The sequence below is a fragment of the Pseudorasbora parva genome, chromosome 2, assembly GCF_024679245.1.
Source record: "Pseudorasbora parva isolate DD20220531a chromosome 2, ASM2467924v1, whole genome shotgun sequence".
In the NCBI taxonomy this organism is placed as follows: domain Eukaryota; kingdom Metazoa; phylum Chordata; class Actinopteri; order Cypriniformes; family Gobionidae; genus Pseudorasbora; species Pseudorasbora parva.
In genome coordinates, this window is record NC_090173.1 from 18025749 (window position 1) to 18052715 (window position 26967).

The 26967-nt window shown below is 36.7% G+C and overlaps 1 protein-coding gene across 6 annotated transcripts in view; it reads left to right on the top strand.

The window, feature by feature from the left end:
• The window catches only part of helz (helicase with zinc finger), an 88653-nt gene that overhangs the window by 8612 nt on the left and 53074 nt on the right, over positions 1-26967 (top strand). For 2 of the 6 annotated variants that reach the window (XM_067458088.1, XM_067458114.1), the window contains exons 2-16: positions 5306-5380; positions 6958-7164; positions 7875-7911; positions 8144-8268; positions 9150-9206; positions 9453-9504; positions 9645-9720; positions 9985-10183; positions 13851-13958; positions 14617-14917; positions 17854-18121; positions 20546-20885; positions 22464-22594; positions 25412-25693; positions 26855-26956. In XM_067458088.1, the coding sequence (XP_067314189.1) occupies positions 5378-5380; positions 6958-7164; positions 7875-7911; positions 8144-8268; positions 9150-9206; positions 9453-9504; positions 9645-9720; positions 9985-10183; positions 13851-13958; positions 14617-14917; positions 17854-18121; positions 20546-20885; positions 22464-22594; positions 25412-25693; positions 26855-26956 (2288 nt within the window). In that variant the 5' untranslated portion in view covers positions 5306-5377. The remainder of the gene's footprint in view (positions 1-5305; positions 5381-6957; positions 7165-7874; positions 7912-8143; positions 8269-9149; positions 9207-9452; positions 9505-9644; positions 9721-9984; positions 10184-13850; positions 13959-14616; positions 14918-17853; positions 18122-20545; positions 20886-22463; positions 22595-25411; positions 25694-26854; positions 26957-26967) is intronic. The other 4 variants (XM_067458123.1, XM_067458132.1, XM_067458095.1 and 1 more) reach the window with 3 other exon arrangements.

Sequence of the window (26967 nt, forward strand, 5' to 3'; positions counted from 1 at the left end):
TCTTCCAAGCGGGCCAGGGCCGGCTAATCGAGCCGAGCCCGGGCACGGTTCGGAGCACTCACACTAGTCAAACGAACCGCGCTTTGGTAGTCAAACGCACTCGGGCACGGTTCAAACTGGCTAGTGTGAGTACACCCTAAAAGACAAAAAAAATGTTTGTTTTGAGTTTATCTCACAGTTCTGACTTTACTTCCTCACAAATCTGAGTTTATATTTCAATTCTAAGAAGGATGAACGGAATTGTGAGAGATACTCGTTATTAAGTCTTCTCTCCTCAGATTTGGGAGTTTATATCCCGTAATTCTGACTTTTTTCCCTCAGCATCGTGAAATAAACTCACAATTGTGAGTGATTAAGTCTGAACGTTGAGATATTGCAAAGGCAAGAAAAGGAGTCACGAACTGTGAGATAAAATGTTATCTACGTAAAGGCTACGCTTAAAAGTTGTCTATGTAAAATTTTAATTATTAGTATTTTAGTATAAGTTAATAGTTCATGCTGTAACTTTTATGTATGTACAGTCAAACCTAAATGTGTTCAGGCACCTTAAACATTCTCACATTATCAGTTTACTGGCTATAGTTTAGAAAATGGTAATAAATTATGACTGGTTAAACTGTCAGAACTAATTCATCTTGATAATGTCAGATAACTTTGATAGGAAGGTATGTAATAATTACAATCAGCCACTCAGCTGTTAAATTTAAGTGCACAATTAGATAATACCAATTTAGGTCAACCAATGACCAAGCAATGCTTCATTTTGTTCAGTCTGTGGTGTCAAAGGTCACATTAGCAATTACAGAAAAAACACTTCAGCAAAACATGCTCAGGTCAAACTGTGTAAATGTTTTTGGTCCCAAATGTGTATCCATTTTACTGGCAGTCACTGTATGAAGATTTTTTGATGGGTATAATATGTCACAGTTTACTTTATTTTGCTATCCTAACTTGCTTAAATGAACTAAAGTGTCCTGCACCCACTAGTGCAAAAATATATATCTGGTATCTGAATCATTTTTGGTTTGACTGAATGGCCCCTATGAACTGCATAGGAGAATTTCAAAATAAGAGTCCTGGTGCATTTCATTTATGAATGTCACGCAGTGCATCCAATTTACACCATGGTTATTATTATTACACAAACTGTATTACATTTTATATCAATTCAATTTAAAGTAAAACTAAATTGTAGCTTCTGTCTGGGATGCCCCATCACCGGAAGGAAAGACTAAGAATTTTTTTTGACACATACATTACTAAATTTATAGATTTTACAAACATTTGTGTAAAAAAAAACAACATTTTTTCTTATTTTCATTTACTTACATTTAACCTGATGTACCAAACACAAACTGAAATAAACATTAATTTAAACACTATACATGCATTTTTCACAATTACTTTCAACTAAAATGAAAATGGAAGCAGAAAATATTCTAAATATGAATATAAACTACATTAGTACCTCAGTATGACAGAAATAATTAGTTGCGCCCCTAACGTTTCTAAATGGAGGTGGAAAAAGTGCTCATTTGGGAAAAAAGCATCAAGCACCGTGTGTATCAGTGTATTGGGGCTGTGCAATCGGTTTTAAAGTGACAGCAGCCTAATATTCCTGCTGCCATCTGTCAGTGTTAATCAAGCAAGAAAATGCATATCTCCAGTAGGATTAATCTATATTATCTATATCTATATTTAATTTTTATACAGTGAAGAATATGCAGTGTTTTTTTACAGTTGTTGTTAAAGACTGTTCTGTTTTTTCTTGTTATTTCAAAGAAATGCTTTATTTGTGAAGCTCTAAGCTGTTCCTAATCACCTCTAAGAGAGGAAGTGGAACATGTTTCTTGTCAATAAAGGGAGTTGTCAATTCATGAACAAGTGCCACAGTTTGTTCAGTTGAGTTCTTACAATATCCTACATTTTTCCAACTATTTGTAAATTGTAAGAAAATTGCTATTTTAACCAATGAATGAACCAATGTTTGAGGGAGTCACACTTAGCAGTGTGCAACGAGTGTCACAGCAGCTGCTGAGCGAACTCACTGCGTAATGTCATAACATCATTTTAAGCACTTGAATCTTTCTAATATGATAAAAAAAAGAGCAGCTTTACCTCATACTCATGACCGGAAAAGAGAAAATGGCGCCTGTGACTGTCCCGTCATAATAAAAGTCCCGCTGCTTGTGAGCCGTGTTTTAATCAACAATCGCTCCAGCGGCCTTGCTCCGCTCCACAACACTTTGTCCTGCTCTGCTTCGTACAACATAAATAATTGCATCCATGAACATGATTTCTGCCAGAGTCCCATCCCAAATCTTTTCCACCGGCTGTGAGGTAAAGATCACGTCCCAAGACAGGTTTTTTTCCTGGGTCAGAGATGGTCTAGGTGGTGGCTGACCAGACATGGTGACCCACGCATGCGCGCGCGCTCACACACCAACAGTAGAAGTACCTACCTGCGTGATCTGTGAGCCCAATACTGACAATAAATGTACTTTTTTTTTTGCTCATCTAATTTTGATATCTCATTATGTATGATGTTTTTTTCTTTAGTTCCTTGTTTTTACACATTTGCATGATTTTCACCTTATTCCAGTCTAAACAAATTATTTTTTGTTGGTAATTACACATTATCAATATAAAAACTCAAAGTAAATACAGGAAAATACTGTGGATTATTAAGAGTAATTCTTACTAACCCCTCTAGTTTAATGGTGTAAGCACACTTAATTCTCATTTCAGAGGTGTTGTGAGTAAATGATTACACACCGATTCGTGAGTTCAGTGTTGGACAGATCAGTTCATTAAAATGAATCGGTTCAAATGAGTCATTAGTTCGTGAATCGGACAAAAGCGGACGCGTTATATGTGAATCCAGACTGTTAAAACAACGTAAAAGATTTTTCATCACAGAAAACACTTCATAAGGATATTTTTCTGCACTGTATTTTTTTTTTTTTTGTTGGTTTAACTTAAAAAACTAAGTAACCTGGTTGCCTTATAACTTTGAGTTTATTGAAATTAAAAATTTGAGTTGATACAATGAAGGAAATTTGTTTAATAAATAGAAACTCAAAATATTATTGTATCTGAACCACATAAAAATAGATAAATCATGAAAATAGCACTATTTGGCATGTTTCACTGCATCATCAGAAATAAAACGCACACAATTACGCAATATGCTCACAAAATCTTTTAATAATATTTTAATAAAGGTTGTTGAATCTCAAAAAATGTTCATTGTATTAACTCAATTTTTATTTCAATGAACTCAAAATTAAGGCAACCAGGTAACTTTTTTTCTAAATAATTTTTACAGTGTGTGTATTTGAAAGTATGGTTTATGTCAGCTGCGTGTGCAAAACATCTGTCAAAAGAGGTGCGTTTTTTGAGCACAATTCACATCCAGCAGTAATTCAGGGAAAATACTGTGCGGACGCGCTACGTGGAACATGGAGTCAGTCTTCCGACCTTTTACCATTGTGTCTGTTCAGTTGATTTTGATTGATATGTGTGAGTGAGAAAGAGCTCAGACTGTGATGGTTTTGAAGACAGAGAGTGCGTGCGGGCGCGGGCTCTCTGCTCGTTCTCTGTCACTCAGTTAACGTGCGCCCTGTCACGTGCATTAGTAATTTACATCAATTTATAAATCACAATAACTCATCAAATAAAGCTTTGGCGGGACAAAAATTTGTTTTGGCGGCCGTCAAAAAAATTAATGCAGAAAAAACCCTGCCAAGATTCTGCTCTCAAACTTGCCGTCATCAAGCTATGCCTTTGTTTCGAATTGGCGCCCTCTAGCGGATGAGAAAATTGCATAGTGCACCTTTATTTTCTCTTAATACTTAAAATACATTGTTGTTAAGAGTAGTATTATTATTAATGTCGGTGATTATTTTTTTTTTCTTTTCTTTTTTCCGGCCAATGCTGCTTCCAGTGATTGTGATCGGCCCCCAAATCCTGATCGGAGCACACTTATCTGGCATCATTGTACATTGATGGTGTGATGGTGTCTGATGGTAATACTATGGTACTTTGATAAATACCATGGTGCAAAATGGTTATAAAATCGTTTACACTGGCTTAAAAAACTCAAAATGAACTACTACAATATTATTTTGAAGTTTTATTTTATTTAGTGTAATTTTATTTGATAGTGTAATGAAAGTTATAACCGAAGAATTGTGGTGGCCGAACTGTTGCTGGCATGTACTCATGCTCATGAGATCCAGGACATATGTTGCTTCATGAGTTGGATTTTGGTTTAGTTGCTTAGAATATATATATTTTGAAGTTTTCGCACAAACCCCACCCCTAAAAAAAACAATGTGGGAAAAGCGTTCACAGCAGCCTCCGCTAACTCAGCCCAGATGGACGTTACAGCTGTGACCTAATTTTTAAAGAAAAGGAAAAATGACTCCACACTACAATAGCATTGTACAATAGCACAAACCAGCGCAACCGGTGTGGAAATGCATTATTTGAATGCAATTTTGTGCGTCTCTGCACATTTCTCAAGTTTCAGTTCTTCAGATGGACATACTTGCATGTGTCTCAACTGTTTTTATAGTTGTTTCTGCCTTGAACAGTAATCATTATTTTTATAATCTCGACTAAACACTTAATTCAAAGCTCCAAGACAAAAAGCACTGTGAAATTTTGTTTGTGAAACGTTAGTTGATCCTGATGTTGACATGTTAATGTGATTTTTTTCTAACCACAGAGCAAAAATAATAAAAGTGAAGTGAAAATGTAGATTTGGATTTCAGAAGGATTTAGACATTTATGTGTGTGTCTGTGTGTCTATTCTGGGGAAATGGGAACGTTTTAGATATTTCAGTACCGATGTGTATTTAACAAAAACAATGTTTTAGACAACACTACATTGTGCTTAGTTTATTATTTCAGATGCCTTTTTAAAAGACTACAATTGAAAAATGTATATACTATAAAATGAGTTTTTGGAAAGGTTACTTAAGGTATTTTGTAATCTGTAACCTTACATTTCCAATTTAAAATGTAATATGTAATGTAACTATTACTTTATTAACGCAATGTAACTGATTACATTTGATTACTTTTCTAATGGTTTTCAACAGCTTATCATTTTCAAACATTTAACCTCTAAAAACCAGATGGTGATATTTTGTTTGCGAGCACTAGACCTCTACTGTAGTAAAAAGTTTTTCTTCTTGCTGATGTAAAAATTGGCATGCTATTCTTTTTACTTCTATGTGTGTATGTAAAAGAAGAGCATTATACCATATAAGGCCTAATATTGATTTCTCACTAACAGAAGCAAGAATAGAGAAGAATAGACTTGCTGGCAACCCAAACAGACGCCCCCAGTGTAGCGGTCATAACATGCATGGTATTGTATTTATTTAATTTTTTTAAATAGTTATATTCCACCTAAGATATTGTTAGACAAATTAAAGTGTAAATGAGAGTAAAAAAACACATACATACGAATCCATATTAAACCCTGCGGCTATGGATTTGTATGTATGTGTTTTTTCTCATAGTGGCTCTTATATATAAAAAAACCCATTGACATGTATTATACAGCAACGGTTGAAAAATCTTCATTTATGTTCTACTGAAGAAATAAACACACCTACATGTTGGATGCACTGGGAATAAGCAAATAAACATCACGTTTTGATTTTGGGGTGAACTAACCCTTTAAAGCAGTCTTTCTCAAACTTTTTCAGCCCAAGGACCAATTTAACCTCCAATTTTTTTCTGAGGACCACCTACAGAATCCCACTCTAACACGCCCCCAAAAACCAACAAAATAGGAAGGATAAGCTAAATCAAGTTTAATATGCAACTGTTCAAGTCAAAAACTAATCATTCAAACACAAATGCAATGATATGATCAGAAATTATTATATACATTTTTATTTAATTTGAAAAAGTAAATGTGAAATGAGTTGCAGGCTTAATATGAACAAAAAACTGCACATGTGGGGAAAAAACTGCAATTAAACATACTGTAACAGCCTAGGTCCCACTTAATGCCATTCCAAAGAGCCATTAGTTTAAAACTGAGGTGGTGGGTATAGGAAGTCTATGGTTGTAACTATGGTAACAATAAAATGCTGAAAAGAATGTTCCCCTTAATGTCCAGTTTTAGATTGAGATTTCCATCTAAAACTTAACGTGAATATCAATGAGACGGGTGGTGCTGCTTTATAAGATTGGGCTTTATAAACACTTGCCTAGTTTAGGTCATCTTTTCGTGGACCACTAGGTGTCGATGGCAGACCACACTTTAAGAATGACTGCTTTAAAGGAATACTCCTCCGCTTTTTCATATTAAACTGATATTCCCTTAACTAAAACGAGTTGATACATACCTCTCTCGTCTGAGTGCGCTTAATCTCTTAATCTAAGTGCACTTAATCTCTCTGACGCGCGGTGACGATCTGATAGCATTTAGCCCACTAAGCCCAGTTCATTCACTATGGTACCAAACAGAGATCAGGTTAGAAGTGACCAAACACCTCCACGGTTTCCCTATTTAAATACACTTACACGAATAGTTGAACGACCTAGTATGGTGACATAAAAGAAAACGTGGTGCTTTTCTAAGCAGGTTAAAAGGAGAACTATAATGTATGGCGCAATAGCACTTCTGAGAGTACTTCGACTTAAAAATTCCTAATAGTGACGGATATCCAAGAGAAACGGCTTCACGAGCAAGAAAAAAATGTAGGACGGGGCTTGATTTTTGTCCATGTGGAATATATTGATTGGATGGTTTTGTTTTGCTTTTGGTGGGTCTCATGTCACCAGTGAAGAGATGAGCTGCAAGAGGCAGGGGGAAGTTATTTTGATTTAAGATTGAGGCACATTAATTAAAGTCCATGCATATGTATCCCTGCAGTAGTCCCTACATTTAACAAATTTCAGGCGTTTAACCCCTTGTTTCTCTCATGACAGAAACTCTGTCCCAGAGTCATGGAGGACAGGAGGCCACAGAAGTCATGTGACGAGGCCATTGGATCATTAGTGAGGCAGGAGTATGAGGCGGCAGTGGCCCACAGCACAGAGGCCCTGCTGGCCATGGGACCCCGCACCCCGACCCCCAGCACGTCCCTCCTCCGCAAGCGTGCCCTGCTCTACCGCATAGCAGCACGACTCCAGCTGGTGAGACTGCATGACACAGCTGCACATCCATGCTTTCCAATGTTTGTGACTTGAAGTGGATTTATGACAGTGGGCTCGGCTTTGCATGGAAATTTGTTATTTATTAACCTAAAACATAAAGATCAAGTGAGTAATACGATTATGCTTTGGTTTGGATCATACTAGCATACAGGTATGTAAAGTACATTACTGATGTGTTTTTGGATTTTTTTTTATTACTTTGAGTTTTGTTTCTTTATGTTTTGTTATGTTTTGAGGCTTCTATGACTATTCTGAGTGTGTAAGTGACATAGCAGCACTGAAGATCACGACACAGACCAATACCACCAATCACACTTACTCAATAACGACAACAAAAAAACCTGCCCACTTTAAAATAATATCCCTGTTTGATTTGGGGATGTGTGTTCATTTCCTGCCCTGTATCTTTGACCTGCAATATAGCCGTCTTGTCACTGTCTTGACAACTATAAAACCAGTGTGTGCTGAATTTATTGTTTCAGGTGAAAGGTATCAGTTTGACGTTTAGTGTGTTCTAAAGGTCTACACACAGTCAAATCATTATGCAGGTTGCATCAAAGTTAGTTCACTGAGATTCTCTCAGTCAATTTCAAAATTGTAAAAACGTATTAATATTAGTTTTGCTCCCCTGAGCATGGTGTGATTAGGAAGGAGTAAAAGTAAACAATTCGCTTTTTTTTATTCAACAGAAGGATTACGATCAGGCTGATGAAGACTGCAAGCACAGTAAGATACTTCAATAAATGCATTTTTCTGTTTACTGAATTGTAGAAGTATTCAATAAACAACATGTTTAAAAAAAGAAACCGATACCAAACTTTAAAGTAGTATGTAGTATCAAAGTTGTGGTACCTGTGAAATTTGATAAAAGGCTCTTATGTAGAACCATTCCTCTCATAAGACAGATCAGGATTATGCGATGGCTGGTTTGATCACTCGAGTGTGTTTGTTCACGTAGTGTTTGCTGAGGAGCTGGGGAAGGGAGATGGCAGTTTCAGGGCAGGGCTTCAGAGTATGCTGCTGGATGGGAGCTTACAGGAAGTGTGCAGCGTTCTCTCTAAAGCACTCTATGGAGAACCACTGGTAAACCAACCCAGATTTCCTTTTCCAATGACTGATGTATTGTTGCAAATTGACATCATGAAATGTATGTCACATTTGGATCAGGCTTGTAAAAGCTTGCATTGTCTTTCATTTTGTATAAAGGTAATTTGAATGTATGAAATGCAATATTTTTCATTAAAATTCACAATTTTGTCCTCAGCTTTGCAGTTGTAAACTTTACCATTAAACTGTAAACTATGATTTAGCTCTCACCTTCACAGTTACAAACTTTATAATGTCTCTATAATTATATAAATGCTCTGTAAACTTTACAGGTTCGCTCTAAAATGTGCAGTTGTACTGTAAACTTACTTTTTGCTCTCCAATGTACAGTTGTAAACTTTACAATTGCACTGTAAACTGACATTTAGCTCTCAGCTATACATTTGTAAACTTTACAATTTCACTGTAAACTACAGTTTTGCTCAACTTTAGGTGCTCTGTAAGCTTTACAGGTTTGCTCTAAAATGTTCAGTTGCACTGTAAACTTCAAATTTGCTTTGAGATTTACAGTTGTAAACTTTACAATTACACTGTAAACTACATTTTTGCTCTTAACTTTAGGGGCTCTCTGAGATGCAGTTACACTTCAAACTTCCAATTTGATCTCAATTTTACAGTTGTAAACTTTACAGTTGCGTTATAAACTGCAATTTTGCTTTAAACTTTGTAGTTTTGATCTTATAACTTACTTTGAACTTCAATTTCCCTCTAAACTTTACAATTCTCCTTTCAAATGTAAGAGTTCTGTAAGCTTGTTTTTTTTTTTTTTTACAGTTGTGATGTAAACTTCACATTTACATTGTAAACTTTTTGCTTTTAAATAACTGAAATTTACTAAAGCATTTTGGTTGTCATAGAACGGGATCATGACGAAAGACATGACAAGATTAAAGAGGCTCCTCTCAGAAATAGAGGTCAGTTTGTCTTACTGTGATTGTCTTAAATTTCTCATTCTAAAGAAATGACGTGCAGTCAGTCAGTGTCACTTGCATTTTCATTTCTCTGTAAAAAGCAAATGGGTCACACTTGACTTCAAATGACTTTCATAATCCATAGTACTAGTACCTCTTACCCCAGCTTTTTTGCATGACTAAGAGACATTTTAGGCAATAGTGTGTGTGTGTTTTGCGCATGAATCACAAGGTCCGTCTCATTTGCAGGCTGTGAGGAGTAAAATGGCGCCAGAGTTGACCGAGGACAATGACGAGACGGGTGAGTTCCTCTTCAGTTTCACAATACATCCAGGATTCATTTCATCTCTGATATTCCAGCTCTTAACATTAGGCTTGGAGTTTGCACTAACATGCTATCTATCTTTCTTTTTCTCTTTCTGTCTGTCTTTCTTTGGACAGATGTTCAGGAAGGCTGGCAGTTTCGTCCTCCTCCGCGTGGGGTCACTAGTAGTGAGGAGTACACGTTGTGTAAAAGGTACACTATTCCTGTCAGCAAATAGTACTGATTGTAGTGCGGCTAACGCCAAAAATAACAGAATAGAAATGTAAAATAAACCTACCTTGATTTTATAGTGATTTGTAAGGATTTTTTACTAACATATTAATCTAGAACTTGTATAGTACAATAATTTGCGTGATTTTATTGTATTTCAGTGTTCTATATAGCTGCTTTGTCCAGGTAATCAGATCATGTGTTGTCTATTGATCGTAATGAAGTGTTTTGTTGGTATTTTATCAGGTTTTTAGAGCAGGGTCTGTGTCGGTACGGAGCTCAGTGCACCTCGGCTCACTCTCAGGAGGAGCTGACAGAATGGCAACGGCGCTACGCCTCTCGACTTATCCGCCTCAAACAGCAGCAGGAGGGCAAGCACTTCACCGAGAACTACATGGAGGCGCTCATCGAGAAATGGATCAACTCCCTCACGCCGGAGAGAGTGGTACAGTCCTATTGACCGAATATCCCGACAGTTTACTAGAGAGGGGTTTTACTCTAAAGTAGTGATGCACCGTAATTTCTGATTTATTGATTTGTCGTTTTTAATAGATGAATCAAGATTTTTCGTTTTCAGTTGATGCCTACACAAAACTTCAGTAAATATTTTTCATAGTGTGCCTACTATCTATGGGTTGCACAGACTAGTCGTCTTTTAATGTTCTGCTGTTACTGCCATCGACTAGTCTCTGGTCATGGCCTATAGAGGGCGCTACAGGATAAGCTATTTCCTGACACGCACGCTCTGTTTCCAACAGTTGAAATGACACAAGACTTGTTTGACATACCATCTGGATGCTCAAAATGGTTCCGGAGAATCCATGTTTTAAACTGCTTATTGTACACCCAAGTTAATCGGCATTCTAAACTAATGAGCACTAGGGCTGTACGATAAACCGCAATAAAATCGCACACGATTTGGCAGAGGCTGCGATAATTGCATGCCCAGCTTTCTAAGAGCAGCCTGGCTGTGACCAGTAGTAAACGCTCCTTCGTAAGCCAGAGGGCGCTCTCGCGCAGGGAACGCCAAGTATATGCCACAGAAGTACGATAGCACACGTCATTCACGAAAATCGCTATAAATATGAACATCATCGGTGAGCTGAATAAACATATTAAATTGATTTGATTAAACATGACTGCTTCTCATGTTTGGAATGATGTTTGACGCGTGTTGCTTTTTCAAATGCATGTTATAAGCAACTCAAACTCGCAGTGCTTTTAGATGGAACAGCATTTACTACTGATCACAGAGCCGTCCTACACTGACAAACTGCGCATAAAAGATCATTGCAACCTTTGCGATTTTAAATCACGACAAGCCAAAGCGCGATAGGCCTGTTTTTATGTAAAATATGATGTATCGTGCAGCGCTAATGAGCGCACAATCATTACCGTATATACCAAAATATAAGACGAGGTTTTGTGTCCTAAAAATATGCTGAAAAGTGGGGGGGTCGTCTTATATACACGATATAGACAAAATCACATATTAAACTGACAATAACAAGGTCACGCTATTGACGCTCGTGCAGCCTCTTGAGGATAAATCACAGCGCATGAACGCCGCTCACACAAAGAAACTGCGCTAAACATTCAAAATGTTGTTTTTGTATTTATAACATATGATACAATTAAACAACATCACTCAACCAAAAGTGTTTTCCTGAATACTATCACAACTGAAAAGGACACTGATTTCATATGACAGTTCCATAAACAAATTAATATTAAGTCACTTACATTTTAGATGCAGTATTGAGTGTTTTTGTTCTATTTCAGCAGTGAAAATAGTTCCAAACAGCAGAACCATAACGCGTCTCACAGCAACAGTGTGCGTTACTGAATGATTCAGTGTTTGAATGAATCGGTTGAATCAAAGATTCAATAACCTGTTCATAAACGACCGCCTCAATCTTGAATTACCGGTAATCAGCCGTTTTAATGAATCATTTGGATGAATCGACTCAATGACTCACTCAGGTTTATTTTCATGTTTAAACATACTTTCTAAAATGTCTTATTTATCCAAAAAATGCAAATCTCATAACATTATTTAATGCAGTTGTAATTTTTCAAATTATTTAATTTGATTGGTAATAGCCCTATAGTGTTTTATTTTAATTGAATGTATAGATCAAATTTAAGAATATATATTATAAGATTAGGGGTAAAATAGCCTTTAAAAACAGTCACATTTTTGAATGACCGATTTACTTATCAAGGACAAGCACATGAACATGCTTAATGTCGAGGCCTGTAATTAATAGTGTTTAAAAAAAATCCAATTAATTATCAGTAGAATTTTCAAATAAAAAACATTTCTTTTGAAAACCAGATTTTTTTCCACTAAAATCTTTCCCCCAAAAAAATAAGTCTGAAAAATGGGGGGTCATCTTATATTCAGGGTCGCCTTATATTTGGGTATATACGGTAAGTAGTGCAGAAATGTATTGTCAACACTCTTCTGTGATTTATTAAGAAAATAGCTTATAAACTGAAAAGTTCTAGCATACATTTATTAGTAACTAAAACTCACAGCTTCACTATTAGTAGAAAGACACTAAGAGGTAGCATTAATTCACACACAATCGCAATCTCTGTAATGCACGAATATAAATGTAATCTTTCTGTATCTAATTTATCTGTATCTGATTTATAACGAGCAGAAGTCTATGAGAGCCAAAGACAAAATAAATTATTTTTAAAAAGCTGTTATGTAAGCGCTGTGTCATGTGCTATAGCTGTCCTGTGCTCAAGAAAACCCGTGTTCATGTCTCAGCTCGAGGTTCAGGCTGATTTGTTCATTAATGCCGTCATCAGAGACTAGTCGACGTTGACTCGACTTTCATCACACAAATGTCGACTACTACTATCCGGTATTCATAACAAGTATGACTGAAATGTTTTATACATCATGTAATCACTCAATCAGTGTTTCAACTGCAGAAAAAAACAGCTTGTAAAGAATTTCTTGTTATATTACCTTTCGTTACACTTTTTTTTATGTCACATTTAACTCTGAAAAGCCATTCAATGTCCATAGACTCGATAGTCAGCTAGAAAAAAACCTATAGAGAAGAGCATTTAGCTAAATATATGCACTATATTATTACATAATCATTATATTTTTATCTAGACGGTTTGAATAAATTGTCATTTTTATTAGAGCCACCATTTAAAAGTATGTTTTTACAATTAATTACAATATTTAAAAGTTGCTATGATTAATTAAACAAATGTAATTTTGTTGCTCTTTGATTTAGCATGACGGCGAAGAGAACCGATCATCTCTTCCTCTTTACTACTAGTTATAGCTTTAAATAAACTTAAATGAACATCAGAAGGTTTTGAAAGAGACAGAGCAACTTACTGAAATGTAGCATGTCTCATGTAATCACTCAGCTTATAAACAATTTCACATAGCATTACATTTACTCAAAAAAAGCCATTCAATGTCCATAAATTCATTAGTTGGGTAGAAAAAATTTTTTTTGCTAAAAATATGTTACTTAAACGTGTAGTGTGTAATGTGAGGATCTACTGACAGAATGCAAAATGTTTTCAGTTATTTATAAAGACCTTACATAATGAACCGTTATGTTTTTATTACCTTAGACATTTCTATCTTCATACACAGGTCCCTTACAGAGAAATCGACATTTTGTGCCGTCATGTTTCTACAGTTGTCCTAAACAAACAAACTGCTCCATTTGAATGCATGTTAGAATAAATCTGTCATGAATTGTTTATGACAGTCACTGTTTAAATGTTTCTATTTTAACAACTAATTAAACTCACTAAAAAGTTCTTGTGATTTTAATTAATTATTAAATAAACTTTATTTTTGCTTTCGACTCTTGGTAAACGTTCATTTAAATGTTTGTGTTTTTTTGGGGAAAAAGTATATATATTTTGGTGCATCACTGCTTTAAAGTTACTGAATTCTCTTTCAGGCAACTCTTCTGCAGTCATTCACGACACCAGAGTATAGTGTATATGTATTTACATACTGTGGCCCTATGTAGTCAATATAGTTAGAAACGGTTAAATGCGAACCATCGCAGAAGTTCCAGCTTGTCTATTGATTTGATGTTTGTGGTGTTGTGCAGATGAATGACTGTGTGGATGGAGTTACGGTGGAGCACAGCTCCGATCTCTCAATTACCGTCAACAGCAAGATATCATCTCACTCCTGGACATTCACGCTCTTCTGCAAGGTTTGGACATTCTAGCACTCCCCTAATCTTAACTCTTTCGCACTAATCTTAACTCTTTCACTGCCATTGATGGAGTCTTACCATGTTTTCACTCTTATACGATAGGGGTCACTATTATGCAAAAGAGTTCAGAATCTCCTGATTAAAACACAGGAAAAGAAGAATTTTTTTTTAAATGCTGGAAGTGGCTGACAACTTTTTTTCAAATTCGCTGATGTGGAAAGAGTAAAATCTTATAATAATAGTCTTATTTTCTTTCAATTTGAGAACGGAAAACCTGAAATCGTGATATGGATTTAATAATGTAATAATTAAACTTCAAAAGGATATTATTATTTAATTAAATGCATTTGAGTGCTGCATGTTTAAATCATTTTATGGTTTAGGATGTTATCATAAGCATTGACCTTCATCCTCCCCAATGAGGTATTCATTTGGTCTTAAGTAGTCTTCATTTTTTTTAAACTCTGCAGATACCCTGATAATGGCAAATAATGATAAATAGTGTTATCCCATCTTTTTGTTGTTCTTGTTGTTGAATTTCCCATTTCCTGCATATGTAATTAAAATGGATGCTTGATCATGACTTTAAAGCTGTGAAATGTAAAAGGATTTACATTTCTTGGCCAGTGTAAACAAAGCTTTTTGTCCCAAACAGCCGGTCCGCACGCTACACCGCATCGCACTGCTTTACGACGCCAACCGGCCGCATTTCTCCATCACGGCGGTCTCGGCCGGGGACGCGTCTGCCCAGGTGCCTCAGGAGGTGTCTGAGGGCGGCTGCCAGGAGTGGAGCGTAGCCGGCCTCGTGCAGAACGGCATGGACCACTGCCTTTATACTGTGGTGGTCTCCTTCAGTACAGAGATCTTCGGAACCTTCCGACAGACCGTGGTTTTTGACTTTGGCTCTGAACCCGTGCTCATGCAGCGAGTGATGGTGGATGCCGCCTCCATCGAAGGTAGGAAAGCGGGAAAATTCTTCAGTATGACTTGTTAAAGGCACAATATGTAAGATTTTTGGATTAAAATATCAACTAGAATAATGTTATACATTTTTGTATACACTTGTATACTTGCGGGATCCCAAATGTTTCCAAGAATGTTTAAATCCCGAGAAATCAGCCATTTTAACCTGGACATGGTCTGTGCGTCACCTGTCAATGACACCATATCCGCGTTAAACTCAATTTCCTGTTTTACTTCTGTAAAAACCATAGAAAAACCAACAACGCTTTAATATATGATGTTTTATTAGACAGGTGAGCAACTGTTTAGACACATTCATCGATAGAAAGCAAATCGTTGTTCTACAGCTCAACACTCGTTCTCTTGTTTTCGCCAGTACCATGTTTGTGCCTCAGAGACGACACTATTCTGTCCAGAGGCTAACAGTAAAATCAGGAAGAGCTTTTTATTTGTAATACAGCAGTTTCTCAAACATAGAATATATTTTAAAATGAATTGTAGGCTATTTGACAACACGTCACACAGCTTTTATTAATAATTCTAATATGAATCTAGATTACTGTACTGCAGTGTTGCAACAGTGTCTCATACAGCCACCGAGCGAACATGCAGTAACATAACTTTTTTTTAAACACTAAACACACATTTGCGTGTATGATTGTTTAAACCAAGTAAAACGGCGCTGTTAGTTGAATATTAAACCATATATCATAAAATAAACAACAAAAGGAAAGGAGCATCAGCTGCCGACAGTGGCATATAAGCCTAAAAAAACAGCCCTGATTCATACCACAGTAACCTTATTAAAACTTTAATACATTCACTCATCCATGAACATGATTTCTTCCATCGGCTGTGGAGGTGAAGACGACAAATTCCATGATTCCACACTCATTCATGGCTTCATAAAGCCACGCCTTTATTGCTGTTTTCAATAAGCGACCTGTAGTGCCGAAACGTAAATACTGTGCCTTTAAAGAATTGAGAAAGGATTGGAGAGATGTGGTGCCAAGCATATATATATATATATATATATATATATATATATATATATATATATATATATATATATATATATATATATATATATATATATATATATATATATATATATAATATTTGTTCTTCTGTTGAACACTAAAGAACATTTTAGAGTGATTGTCCATGCTGCTTTTTTTTGCATACAGTAAAAGTAAATGGTTTTTAATGCTTTAAAAATAACACCAAAAGCACTGGGTTCTGTTTTTTTTTTTTTCTCAATAAAGGAATGAACCCTGAAACAAAACTTTTCTATGCTAACTAACTAACCAACCAACCAAATATTCAGATATTATTTTGATATATATGTCAAAGGCCGGGACTTAAACACGTTAATTAAGATGAATTAATTACGGGACTTTAACATGTTAATTAAGATTAATTACGCAAAAACTTAATTTTAACCACACTTATTTTTACACCGCGGAACGTTTTTCAATGAATGAGTTTCGATGTACCGATTATACTGGAACACCAACTAGCGTTCAAGAGCTGTCTATGTTCACGAGTCACGACAACAACAAACCATAGTGAACATGAACGAATGAACTGATGAGACCGCTTTGCTTGGCCCCGTGGATGGGAAATTTTGTTTTAAAAAACGAAAGAATGGAAGCGTCGACAAGAGCATGGTTGTGGGCAAGCTATACAACAAGGAATTTGCATATCACCGCACATCGAGCCTCAAATATCACAAATATGCTATTCCTACACTTAATGGCAAACATTGCACTGGTCTGCTGGACTGAAATAAATAAACAATATTTTGTTGATTAAGCTTATGTATTCAGTCATTATTCAATGGTATACTAAAAATACATGTGAAAAATTACTTCTCATTGTTCTCAGGTCAAATATTTATATGCAATTAAAATGCGATTAATTTCGATTAATTAATTACAAAGCTTCTAATTAATTAGATTAATTTTCATTAATCGACTCCCGGCCCTTTTATATATATATATATATATATATATATATATATATATATATATATATATATATATATATATATATATATATATATATATATAAAAGGTAATTTGTAACGTATTTTTACTAAATAAATATTTATTAATGGTTTAGTATACAGTATACTTTTATCTTGTTTGTCTATTTCTTTATCTCCTTTTACATTTGGTTATTTACTTTTTTCTTTCATTTGATCCTGATCTTTCCATGAAAATAACCTTAAAGAATAAAGAAATGTACTTTGCAATAATATCTGAATATAGACGACCATTTAAAAGTTTGGTGTGCGTGTGTTTTAAGGAAGTAATACTCTGCAAGGATGCATTTAATTGATCAAAAGAGACATTAAAACTATGCTTTTTCTTTTGAACATTCTCTGTTTTCACAAAAAATATTGATAGCATTGATAATATATTTAACATGTTTGAGCATATCCGCACATCAGAATGATTTCTGAAGGATCATGCAAGTAATGATGCTAAAAATTCAGCTTTGATCACAGGAATGAATTACTTTTTACAATATATTCACATAGAAAAGTTATTTTAAATTGTAATAATATTTTGCAATATTACTGTTTTCACTGTATTTTTTATTTAAAAACATGCAGCCTTGGAGAGCAGAACAAAAAGCGTCAAAACTGACTTTGAAATTGTATTAAATTAAACTTTAATGCTAACATTTTTGCAAATATTCTTTCTACTAATTATCAACTGTCCTGGGATATTTACACTTGAGGATGTGCAGATAATGAGTGACCTTTGTTCTATCCCTCTAACAATATACATTATCGTTCTAGAGTATTTTGCATCTTGGTTTTGAAATGTACATCTTCCCATTAAGATCCTAACTGCTTACATATCAATATATGCACTCTAGATCAGCAATTCATCATTATCATCTACCCATAATCCCACAGATCTGGAGCACTTGATGCAGGCTCGACAGCAGCTCCTGATGACGGCTAAGCGCTGGGACTCGTCATGCAAAACCATCGTAGAGTTTGTCCCCAATGAGAACATGGACCTAGAGCGCAGTTTACTGACCCGCTATCAGATCCCCCTCTCCGCCGACCAGCTCTTCACCCAGTCCGTGCTGGACAAAACCCTCACCAGAGACAATTACCAGCCCCGCCTGCACGACCTGCTCTACATCGAGGAGATCGCTCAGTACAAAGAAGTCAGCAAGTGAGTAGGCCATCAAGTCTGGTCCTCAGTCAGAAAGCGGCTCTCTGACTGACATCAACCAGTCATAGTTCGCTTTTATAATGTGAAATGTTGGGTGGGTTATATGAATATTAAGTTGATAATACCGCAATAATAGAACGGCATGCATTTTTGTGGTTTCATATGGATACAAAAGTACAAGTTATTTGATGAAACTAAAAAATAGATGCTATAACGATGGTTTTTGGACCCCTGGGAGTTCCTTTAAAAAATCATGAACGTTTTCTTAACAGAACTAGAACGCAAGTTGTTGGTTTGTAGAACGTTATTTTAATGTCCCCATAACATTCTTTTTATGGTTAGTTTTTGCTTCTCAGAATGATAAAAAAAATAAAAAATGTATCGGAAATAAAATGTTAGTTTTAGGTTTTGTTGAGCATTATTCCAATGATCCCAGATCCTTTTAACTCTGATATAATCATAATGTGAAATGTTGGGGTGGGTATATATGAAGTTGACAATAGTGCAGTAATAGATACAAAAGCATCCAAAAGTACCAGTTGTTTAATTCAATAACTGATTTGATTTGTAGAATGATTTTTTTTTTTTTTTTAAGGTTTGGTTTTGGTTATTCAGGAAAGTTTTTTTAAACTAAAATAGAATGTTAGTTTTTGGTTTGTGGAGCATTATTCTAATGTTATTCTAACGTTCCCATAACATTCTTGTTGCGTTTGTTTTGTTTTTGGTTAGCCAGAATGTTCTTTTTTTTTTTTTTTAAAGGTTTGTTTTAGGTTAGTTAGGAAAGTTTTTTTTTACTGAACTAGAATGTTAGTTTTGGTTTGTGGAGCATTCTTCTAATGTTATTCTAATGTCCCCATAGCGCTATTCTAACTATCCAATAGCGTTATTCTAACGCTCTCATACATTTTTCTTAGATGTTCGTTTTTGGTTCCCAGAATGTTCTTTTTTTTTTTTTTTTTTAAGGTTGTTTTTGGATTAACAGGACTTTTTTTAAAAAACAGAAATAGAATGTTTTTGGTTTGTAGAACATTATTCAAATGTTATTTTCTTTTTTTAAGGTTTGTTTTAGCTTGGACAGGAAAGTGTTTTTATTATTATTATTATTTTTATTGTAACATACCATAATGTTATTCTAACATCCCGTCAACATTATTCTAACATTCCCATGACTTTCTTTTTTGCGTTTTTGTTTTTGGTTAGCCAGAAAAGTTCTCTTAACAGAAATAGAATGTTAGTTTTTGGTTTGTAGAACATTATTCTAATGTTATTTTAGTAGTCCATAACGTTATTTTGATGTAATGCTAACAGACCTCTAACATTAGCGTTGTCAGAACCTCTTTACTCCGATATCATTATAATGTGAAATGTTGGGGTGGGTAAATATGAAGCTGATAATAGCACAATAATAGACCTGCAAGCATCTTTGTGGTACCAGTAATGTAATGAAACTCTGAAATAGTGGTATGTACATGAGATGCCACAATGTTCGTTTTTTTTGTTCCCAGAACGTTCTTGATATGGTTTGTTTTTGACTAGCCAGAAAAGTTTTCTTAACACAAATAGAATATTAGTTTTGGGTTTGCAGAATGTTATTCTAACGGTCCCAGAAAATTTCCCTGACCTCTTTCCTGCGATATCATTATAATGTTTAATTATCATAGCTATCAAAATCCAGTGTTCGGCATTTTGCGTACGTGAGATTTTGTTGTAGATGTCTAAAAACAAAACAAAAACAAAAAAAACAATTGTGTACTGTGCTAATTAATTGAGATTTCTTACAGCTCTTACAGGTTGTTGGCCTTGTCTGTTTCGTTGCTTCTATTACTCTCCCCCTTTTTTTGTAAGTCGCTTTGGATAAAAGCGTCTGCTAAATGATTAAATGTAAAATGTAAATGTAAATGTGTGGCTAAATATGATATTGATAATTGCACAATAATAGACCAGCATTCATTAAGAAAAATTGTGGTATAAATCGTTTTTTTTTGAAGGACAACTTGTTTATTTGAAAGACTTGATGCAATAAACCTACAGGCAGGTCATGCTTTGTTTCCTGAAGGGGTGATAAAAGCTTTGCACACTTGAAATTTGCATAAAATTGCATAGTTTTTCTTTTTTAAGGCTGAATTCTATAATATTATTATTTAATGGTCTTTATAGTAATTCCAATTTGTTACCACTAGAGGTCATTGGTGGTCTTGTTTGAAAAAACAAGTGCGTATTGTTTGTGGAAGTTAAATGGAAAATGGAACGTGTAGGGGGTTTACATCAGATTTTGTCCAATATTCTGATTATTGATGTATTATTCTTCCTTATAGTTCTTGACATGTAAGGTCAGTGGTTAGACTCTGTGAGTGCTGCACAGTGACGGTTATCCCAAGTTATGATATGGTGTTTTCCTAAATGTGCTGCTGCTTTGTTTCATAGGTTCAACATCAAGGTTAACCTGCAGCTGGTCACAAGCTTTATGTTGACTGGCATTTCTGGCGGCGCTAAGTACGCTCAGAACGGACAGCTGTTTGCACGCTTCAAGCTGACCGAGACGCTGTCTGAAGATACGCTGGCTGGGCGGCTAGTCATGACAAAGGTCAACTCTGTGCTGCTACTGCCTGTCTTCAAGGAGCGGATGGGTCAGAACCAGACAGCTGGAGCCAAGGAGCGCGTCTACGAGGCCCTGATTGAAGAAAAAACGAAAGACTACATCTTCCTGCGGATCTGTAAGGAATGCTGTGATGAGCTGGGACTGGTGGCGGATCAGGAACTACAGGTATATTATAACATCATTCAATTAGGACCACAAACTTACTGGAAAAGTTGATTTCTGTCAATGCTGTGAACTGACCATGACACAGAATATGATGAATATCAAAAACTGTCCACAGCAGTCCAAAACCTGCCAAGTACCAACACAATATCAATATTAAAGTATTAATAAAATCCCAGAAATGTCGAGATCATCTTTTCTTTTTTTCTCTCAATATCGTGCACCCTATTCTCAGTTATTATGTCATAGAGAGATGTGCCAGAGATAAACAATATTGCCAAAAGTTTTGGGCCTTTATATGCAGATGAACATGACCCCTGAAGAACAACCTCCATACCATAATCCCCCCTCCACCAAACTTTACATTTGGCACAATGGAGTCAGGCAAGTCCCGTTCACCTGGCAAATGACAAACCCAGACTCGTCCATTGGATTGCCAGATAAAGAAGCATGATTAGTCACTCCAGAGAACACGTCATCACTGCTTTAGAGTCCAGTGGCAGCGTGGTTTACACCACTGCATCCCACACATTGCGTTGCACTTGATTTGAGGCTTGGATGAGCTGCTCTGCCATGGAAACCCATTGCATGAAGCTCTCCACACACTGTTCTTAAGCTAATCTGAAGGCCACATGAAGTTCGGAGGTCTGCAGCTATTGACTCTGCAGAAAGTTGGCGTCTTCTGTGCACTGTGCACCTCAACATGTGCTGACCCTGCGCTGTGATTTTACATGGCCTACCACTTTGTGGCTGAGTTGCTTTTGTTCCCAATTGCTTCCACTTTGTTATAATGCCACTAGCAATTGACCGTGGAATATTTAGTAGTGAGGAAATTTGATGAATAGTCTTATTGCACAGATGGCAACCTATTCCGGTTGCATTCACTGAGCTCCTGAGAGCGGCCCATTCTTTTACAAACGTCTGCATGCCTTAGTGCTTAAATTTGATACACCTGTGGCCATAGAAGTGACTGAAACACCTGACTTCAATGATTTAGAGGGGTGTTCCAATCATTTTGGCAATATAGTGTACGTAAGGGAATTAGTTTAATTAGTGTTTATACCATTTACTGTTGTAAATTGAGCTGAGATGGCAGAAACCCCAGAGACGCTGTCACCAAGCAGCAGGCTGCCCTACAAAGAGCAGGATTTGGTCTAATTTACCCTTTTTACTCCATCCAACAGATCCCATTTATCACTGTTCCCTCCAGCATTACACAATCACTGTATTTAGCGTTGAATCCTTTTGTCTCGTGGAATCCCTGTGTGGGCTGGGCTTTTGTTGCCATGTATGATCATTTGACACTGTTCCTTAAATGATGATTGTAAAATTGTCTCAGATCATTTACATTGGTTTTGAAACAAGCCAAGTGCTATTTTATAATTATAATTGCTGTGTATGGCCAAAAAGACCTATAAGGCATTGTTCATTTCTGCAAAAAACATTTTCAGTCGTCTATTTGAGGTGTTGTCTGTAGCACATGGCAGGCGCTGCAAAAAAAAAAAAAGTGCAAATAAATACAGAATGTCTTGGCTGAGTCTGTTTGAACAGCAGGTGTGTTTGGATGTGTTTGGATGCAAGGTGGAGCTGCAGTTTCAGTTGAACAGACTTCCTCTGTGTGAGATGCACTACGCTCTGGATCGCATCAGAGATAACAGTATCCTGTTTCCAGATGTCAGCCTCACTCCCACAATACCCTGGAGTCCCAACAGGTACGAGCACACGCAAAGACCCAAATGAGTGTGTGTGTGTGTGCATATATATATTTTGTATTTATTAGGGATGCCAAAATACTCAATATAATATTGAACCATTCGGTATGTTCTTCACGGTTCAATTCGCGCTGGTGACTTGAGTTTTTTCGGTTTTGTTTTTTTTATTTCCATTTTTCTAGTTTGAAATATTTCTGTTTATTTCGGCTCTTTTTGAATGTGCCTGTGAGTTTACGTGCTGATATGGGCAAATATCCAATCATATGCACCAAAGTTAGGCAGTGTTTACCCACGTTTTAAAGCCTTGCCGGTCAAACATTTAATTCACTTGCATACACTGTTTTGTATTGAGCGCGCGCACTAAACGTCTGACAAACACACATGATTACTGGACAGTCTTACTGCGCTAATACTGTCAAATACACACAAGGTTAAAGGGGGGGTGAAACACTCCGAAAAGTTTAGTTTTATTATATTTATAAAAGAAATGTAGGCTATACAGAGTCTTTCCGGAAAAAAACGAGCGCCTGGAGGTGTATCGTGTGGGCGGAGCTAAAGAATGACGAGTGCGCACAAAGCGGTGACGTCCTCAAGCGTGGAGAAACCCATGGCTATCGATCTCAGCTAATACAGATAATGATCCAGAATCAAATTCAGAGGCTGAAATAAATTGAACAGGAGAAACAGCAACAGCAGGACGTCCGTCTCTGTGGTATGTACTGTATTTAGTGGCCTGTCAACATTTGCGCTTGTTTACTCGCAGTTTATGAGAACATGATTCGCCTTATGGACTATTGTATGCGACTAAACCTTAGCAGTAGCAAGCAAAACGGTTTTGCACGTCAGATTAGTGTAACATTATACAGAAAACACCAATGGAGTCCGTTAGCGCATTTGAATGACGAAGCACGCGATCGTATCGTTTACTGATGTTTACTCACGCGACGATTAGCCAACAGCAGAGACATTTGAAGCAGTTTTACTCACCGGCTGCTTCCAAAGCAGGACCGAACCTTAATCGCCGGGACCGCTCCGTCAAAAACACACTTCTTTGGTATGATTTGCTTAAGTCCGGTAACAGCAGTGACCGTGGAAATCCACTTTGCGACGCGACTGAAGCGATGCCTTGAAGCTTCCCGTCATTTCTGCGTTCAAATCGGTTCAAATGCAGCGCTGCCTTCCCAGAATGCTGTGCTGAAGCGTTGAAGTCGCTCGACGTCACCCATAGGAATAAAGTGGAGCGCGGCGCGACATAAGTGTTCACAGACGACTGGATCTGCACCTGAGCGAGTGTTTATGGGCGTGCATTTCCTCTCTCGCTCTAGTCACGCGCGCGCGCACACCCTACCGGGAGAAGAGCCCGTACGGCCCATACAAGGACCTTCCGGTCTATTAACGTCAAGCCGAGCCATACTCGAAAAACTCTCCGAAACTTGTGAGAAACCAGAAGGAGTATTTTTGACAAAGAAATACTCCATCAAACGTCCAACATTTAGTTTTTGAAACTTTGTCTATGTTTAAAGCTCAGTATGCATGAAACAGCATTTCCCCCCCTCTGAACACAGCATATAAACACCCCATATAAACACAGTCTGTTATGTCTAAAGTGAAAGTAAAATCACGTGCGTCGTATATGAGATGTGAGCAGGTCTTCAATTGACAGCAGCGCAGCCTAGTGAACGCATGTCCTTAAAGGGACAGTTCACCTCTAAAATGATGTAAATAAAATAAAATAAAAAAGACCTTTTATACAGTAGGTTGTTATCAATGTTGTATATTGAAGACTATGTAGTTATAATTTTAGCATACATTTATTTATTCAATTTCATACTTAAATGCTGCTGTACAGCGCTGAGCTGCCACTGTAAATCTTTAAATATATTCATTTTTACTCTGAGAATGTGTACAAGGGTTTTTAAAGTAAAGATTTAAGTTTAAGAAAGGGTTTTCAAGTCTATTAAGTAAAGTAAAGAACGAGTATTGCATAAAAAATAAAAAAATTCCTTGACCCTTTTCTGTTCCTGTCGCCTAAGAATAGAATAGCAAAAAAAATGAACTGAACCTAAAAACCGAGGTATGTATTGAACCGTGGACTAACTGTATTGTTGCATCCCTAATATATAATATATATATTACATAACACACCCACCCCTCCTAGTTTCTCAACTTTCTCCATTGGCTTTATAAGTGGAAGATTGTGTGTAATATTGAATAAAAATAATAATAAAACATTTATATACCGCAAATCTGAGGTTGTATTTTACAATTCTGACTTTTTTCTTATAGTTCATATCTTGCCATTCTGAATTTATATATCGCTATTCTGACTTTTTTCCCATAATTCTGAATTCTTGCAATTCGGATTTAGATCTTGCGTTTTTGAGTTTAAATCTTACAAGTCTGACTCATTTCCCATAACCCTACCCCCGATTCCTAAATTGGAATTGCTTCATTTATTTTAATATTCTGTTTTATATCTTGCAATTCTGTTTTATTTCTTGCAATTGAGTCTATATCTAGTAATCTAGTATCTAGTAATCTTTTGTGTGCAATAGTTATCATCTTGTAATTCTGAGTTAATTTCTCACTGCAGCAGGTTAACAATTTGTAATTCTGAGTTTGTTGCAATAGCGAGTTCACATTTTGGAATTCTGAATTTATTTGTTTCAAGTCTGAGATTATATCTCACATCTCAGTTTATTTCTTGCAACAGTTAACGTTTATATCATGCAGTTGTCAGAATTTGCTTGAGTTGTGAGATAAAAAGTCTTTTGTTCCTAAAATGACACAGGACATGAATAATATCTGCTTGTCCAGCAGCTCTAGTTCACTCACAGACATCTCTGTGAGTGGCAGCTGCATTGGCAGGGCGCATTCGTGCGTTTGTAGCCCGTGTAAGTTCTTCCTCCGGTGCCACAGGCAGTGGGATGAGCAGCTGGATCCCCGTCTGAATGCCAAGCAGAAGGAGGCAATTCTGGCCATCACCACCCCCCTCTCCATCAACCTCCCTCCGGTGCTCATCATCGGACCCTACGGCACGGGCAAGACCTTCACTCTGGCCCAGGCTGTCAAGCACATCCTCAAGCAGCCTGAGACACGGTGAGCAGGAAAACACATTTTGCGGGGTCAGCCCTAAGCGAATTTACCTCGGGGAATCATTTCCAAAAACAAACATCCCACAGTAAAAACAAAGCAAGAAACAATGGATATCTCTGAGGCAAGACATTACACCTTGGTAAAGGTCAAATTGTATAGGGGTAATAAACTGCGTGTTGTATTGTTTTATGTTTCCTGGGTGCACTTACATAATTACGTTTTACATCCAAAAATGGTATAATATAAAAAATATAAGGCATTTTTCCTACCCTGAATTTAGCCTCTGCTCTGAAAGCTCTGTTTGAAGGGGCGTGTCTGCTGTGAGACTTCAGTGTAAATGCCCACTGCTGTGATTGGCTGCTGTGAGACTTCAGTGTAAACGCCCACTGCTGTGATTGGCTGCTGTCAGACTTTAATGTAGACGCCCACTGATTTGATTGGCTGCTGTCAGACTTCAGTGTAGACGCCCACTGCTGTGATTGGATGCTGTGAGACTTCAGTGTAAACGCCCACTGCTATGATTGGCTGCTGTCAGACTTTAATGTAGACGCCCACTGCTGTGACATCTTTGCTTATGAAATAGCTAGCATTACATGTGGAACTGTCTCAAACTCTTAGCATGTTTTTACTATTACAACTCTCAATGTTAACGAATCGGGAAAATTGTAGATTACAGCATTATATCTACAGCATTATATTTATATCGTGGCATGAAAAGTTGCAGCGATGAACATGCAGGCGATCACAGACATGTTGAGCGCGTGAATGCAGTGATGTACCCTTATATGTCAAAAGATTTCTCAGTTCATGTCCCCTTTAATACTTGTTCATTTGAGACTTTGATAGAATTGCTTACTAACTTTGTCTGTCATTTTTGACTTCCTCCAGAATGTCTAGCCCCATAGACTTCCATTGTAAGTGGAAAACATTTTTGTGTGTGTTTTGAGTGACGAATCGAAATTTCCTGTGGTGAAAACCGCACCGCACAGATGTTGTCAATAAAGCTTAACTTGCATCGATCCTGAAACATCCCTGGCTAATCATGAGAAAATAGTCTGGAAGAACAGAGGGAATTGACCTTGAGACATTTAGCTGGTTTTTGTTCTGATTAAAGCAGCTTTTTCTCAAAGAGTGCTAATGATGGTTGTTTTCTCTTTCTTCCAGGGTTCTGATCTGTACACATTCAAACAGCGCCGCAGATCTGTACATTAAAGATTACCTTCATCCATACGTGGAGGCTGGCAATCCACACGCACGACCTCTCAGGTAACACTCAC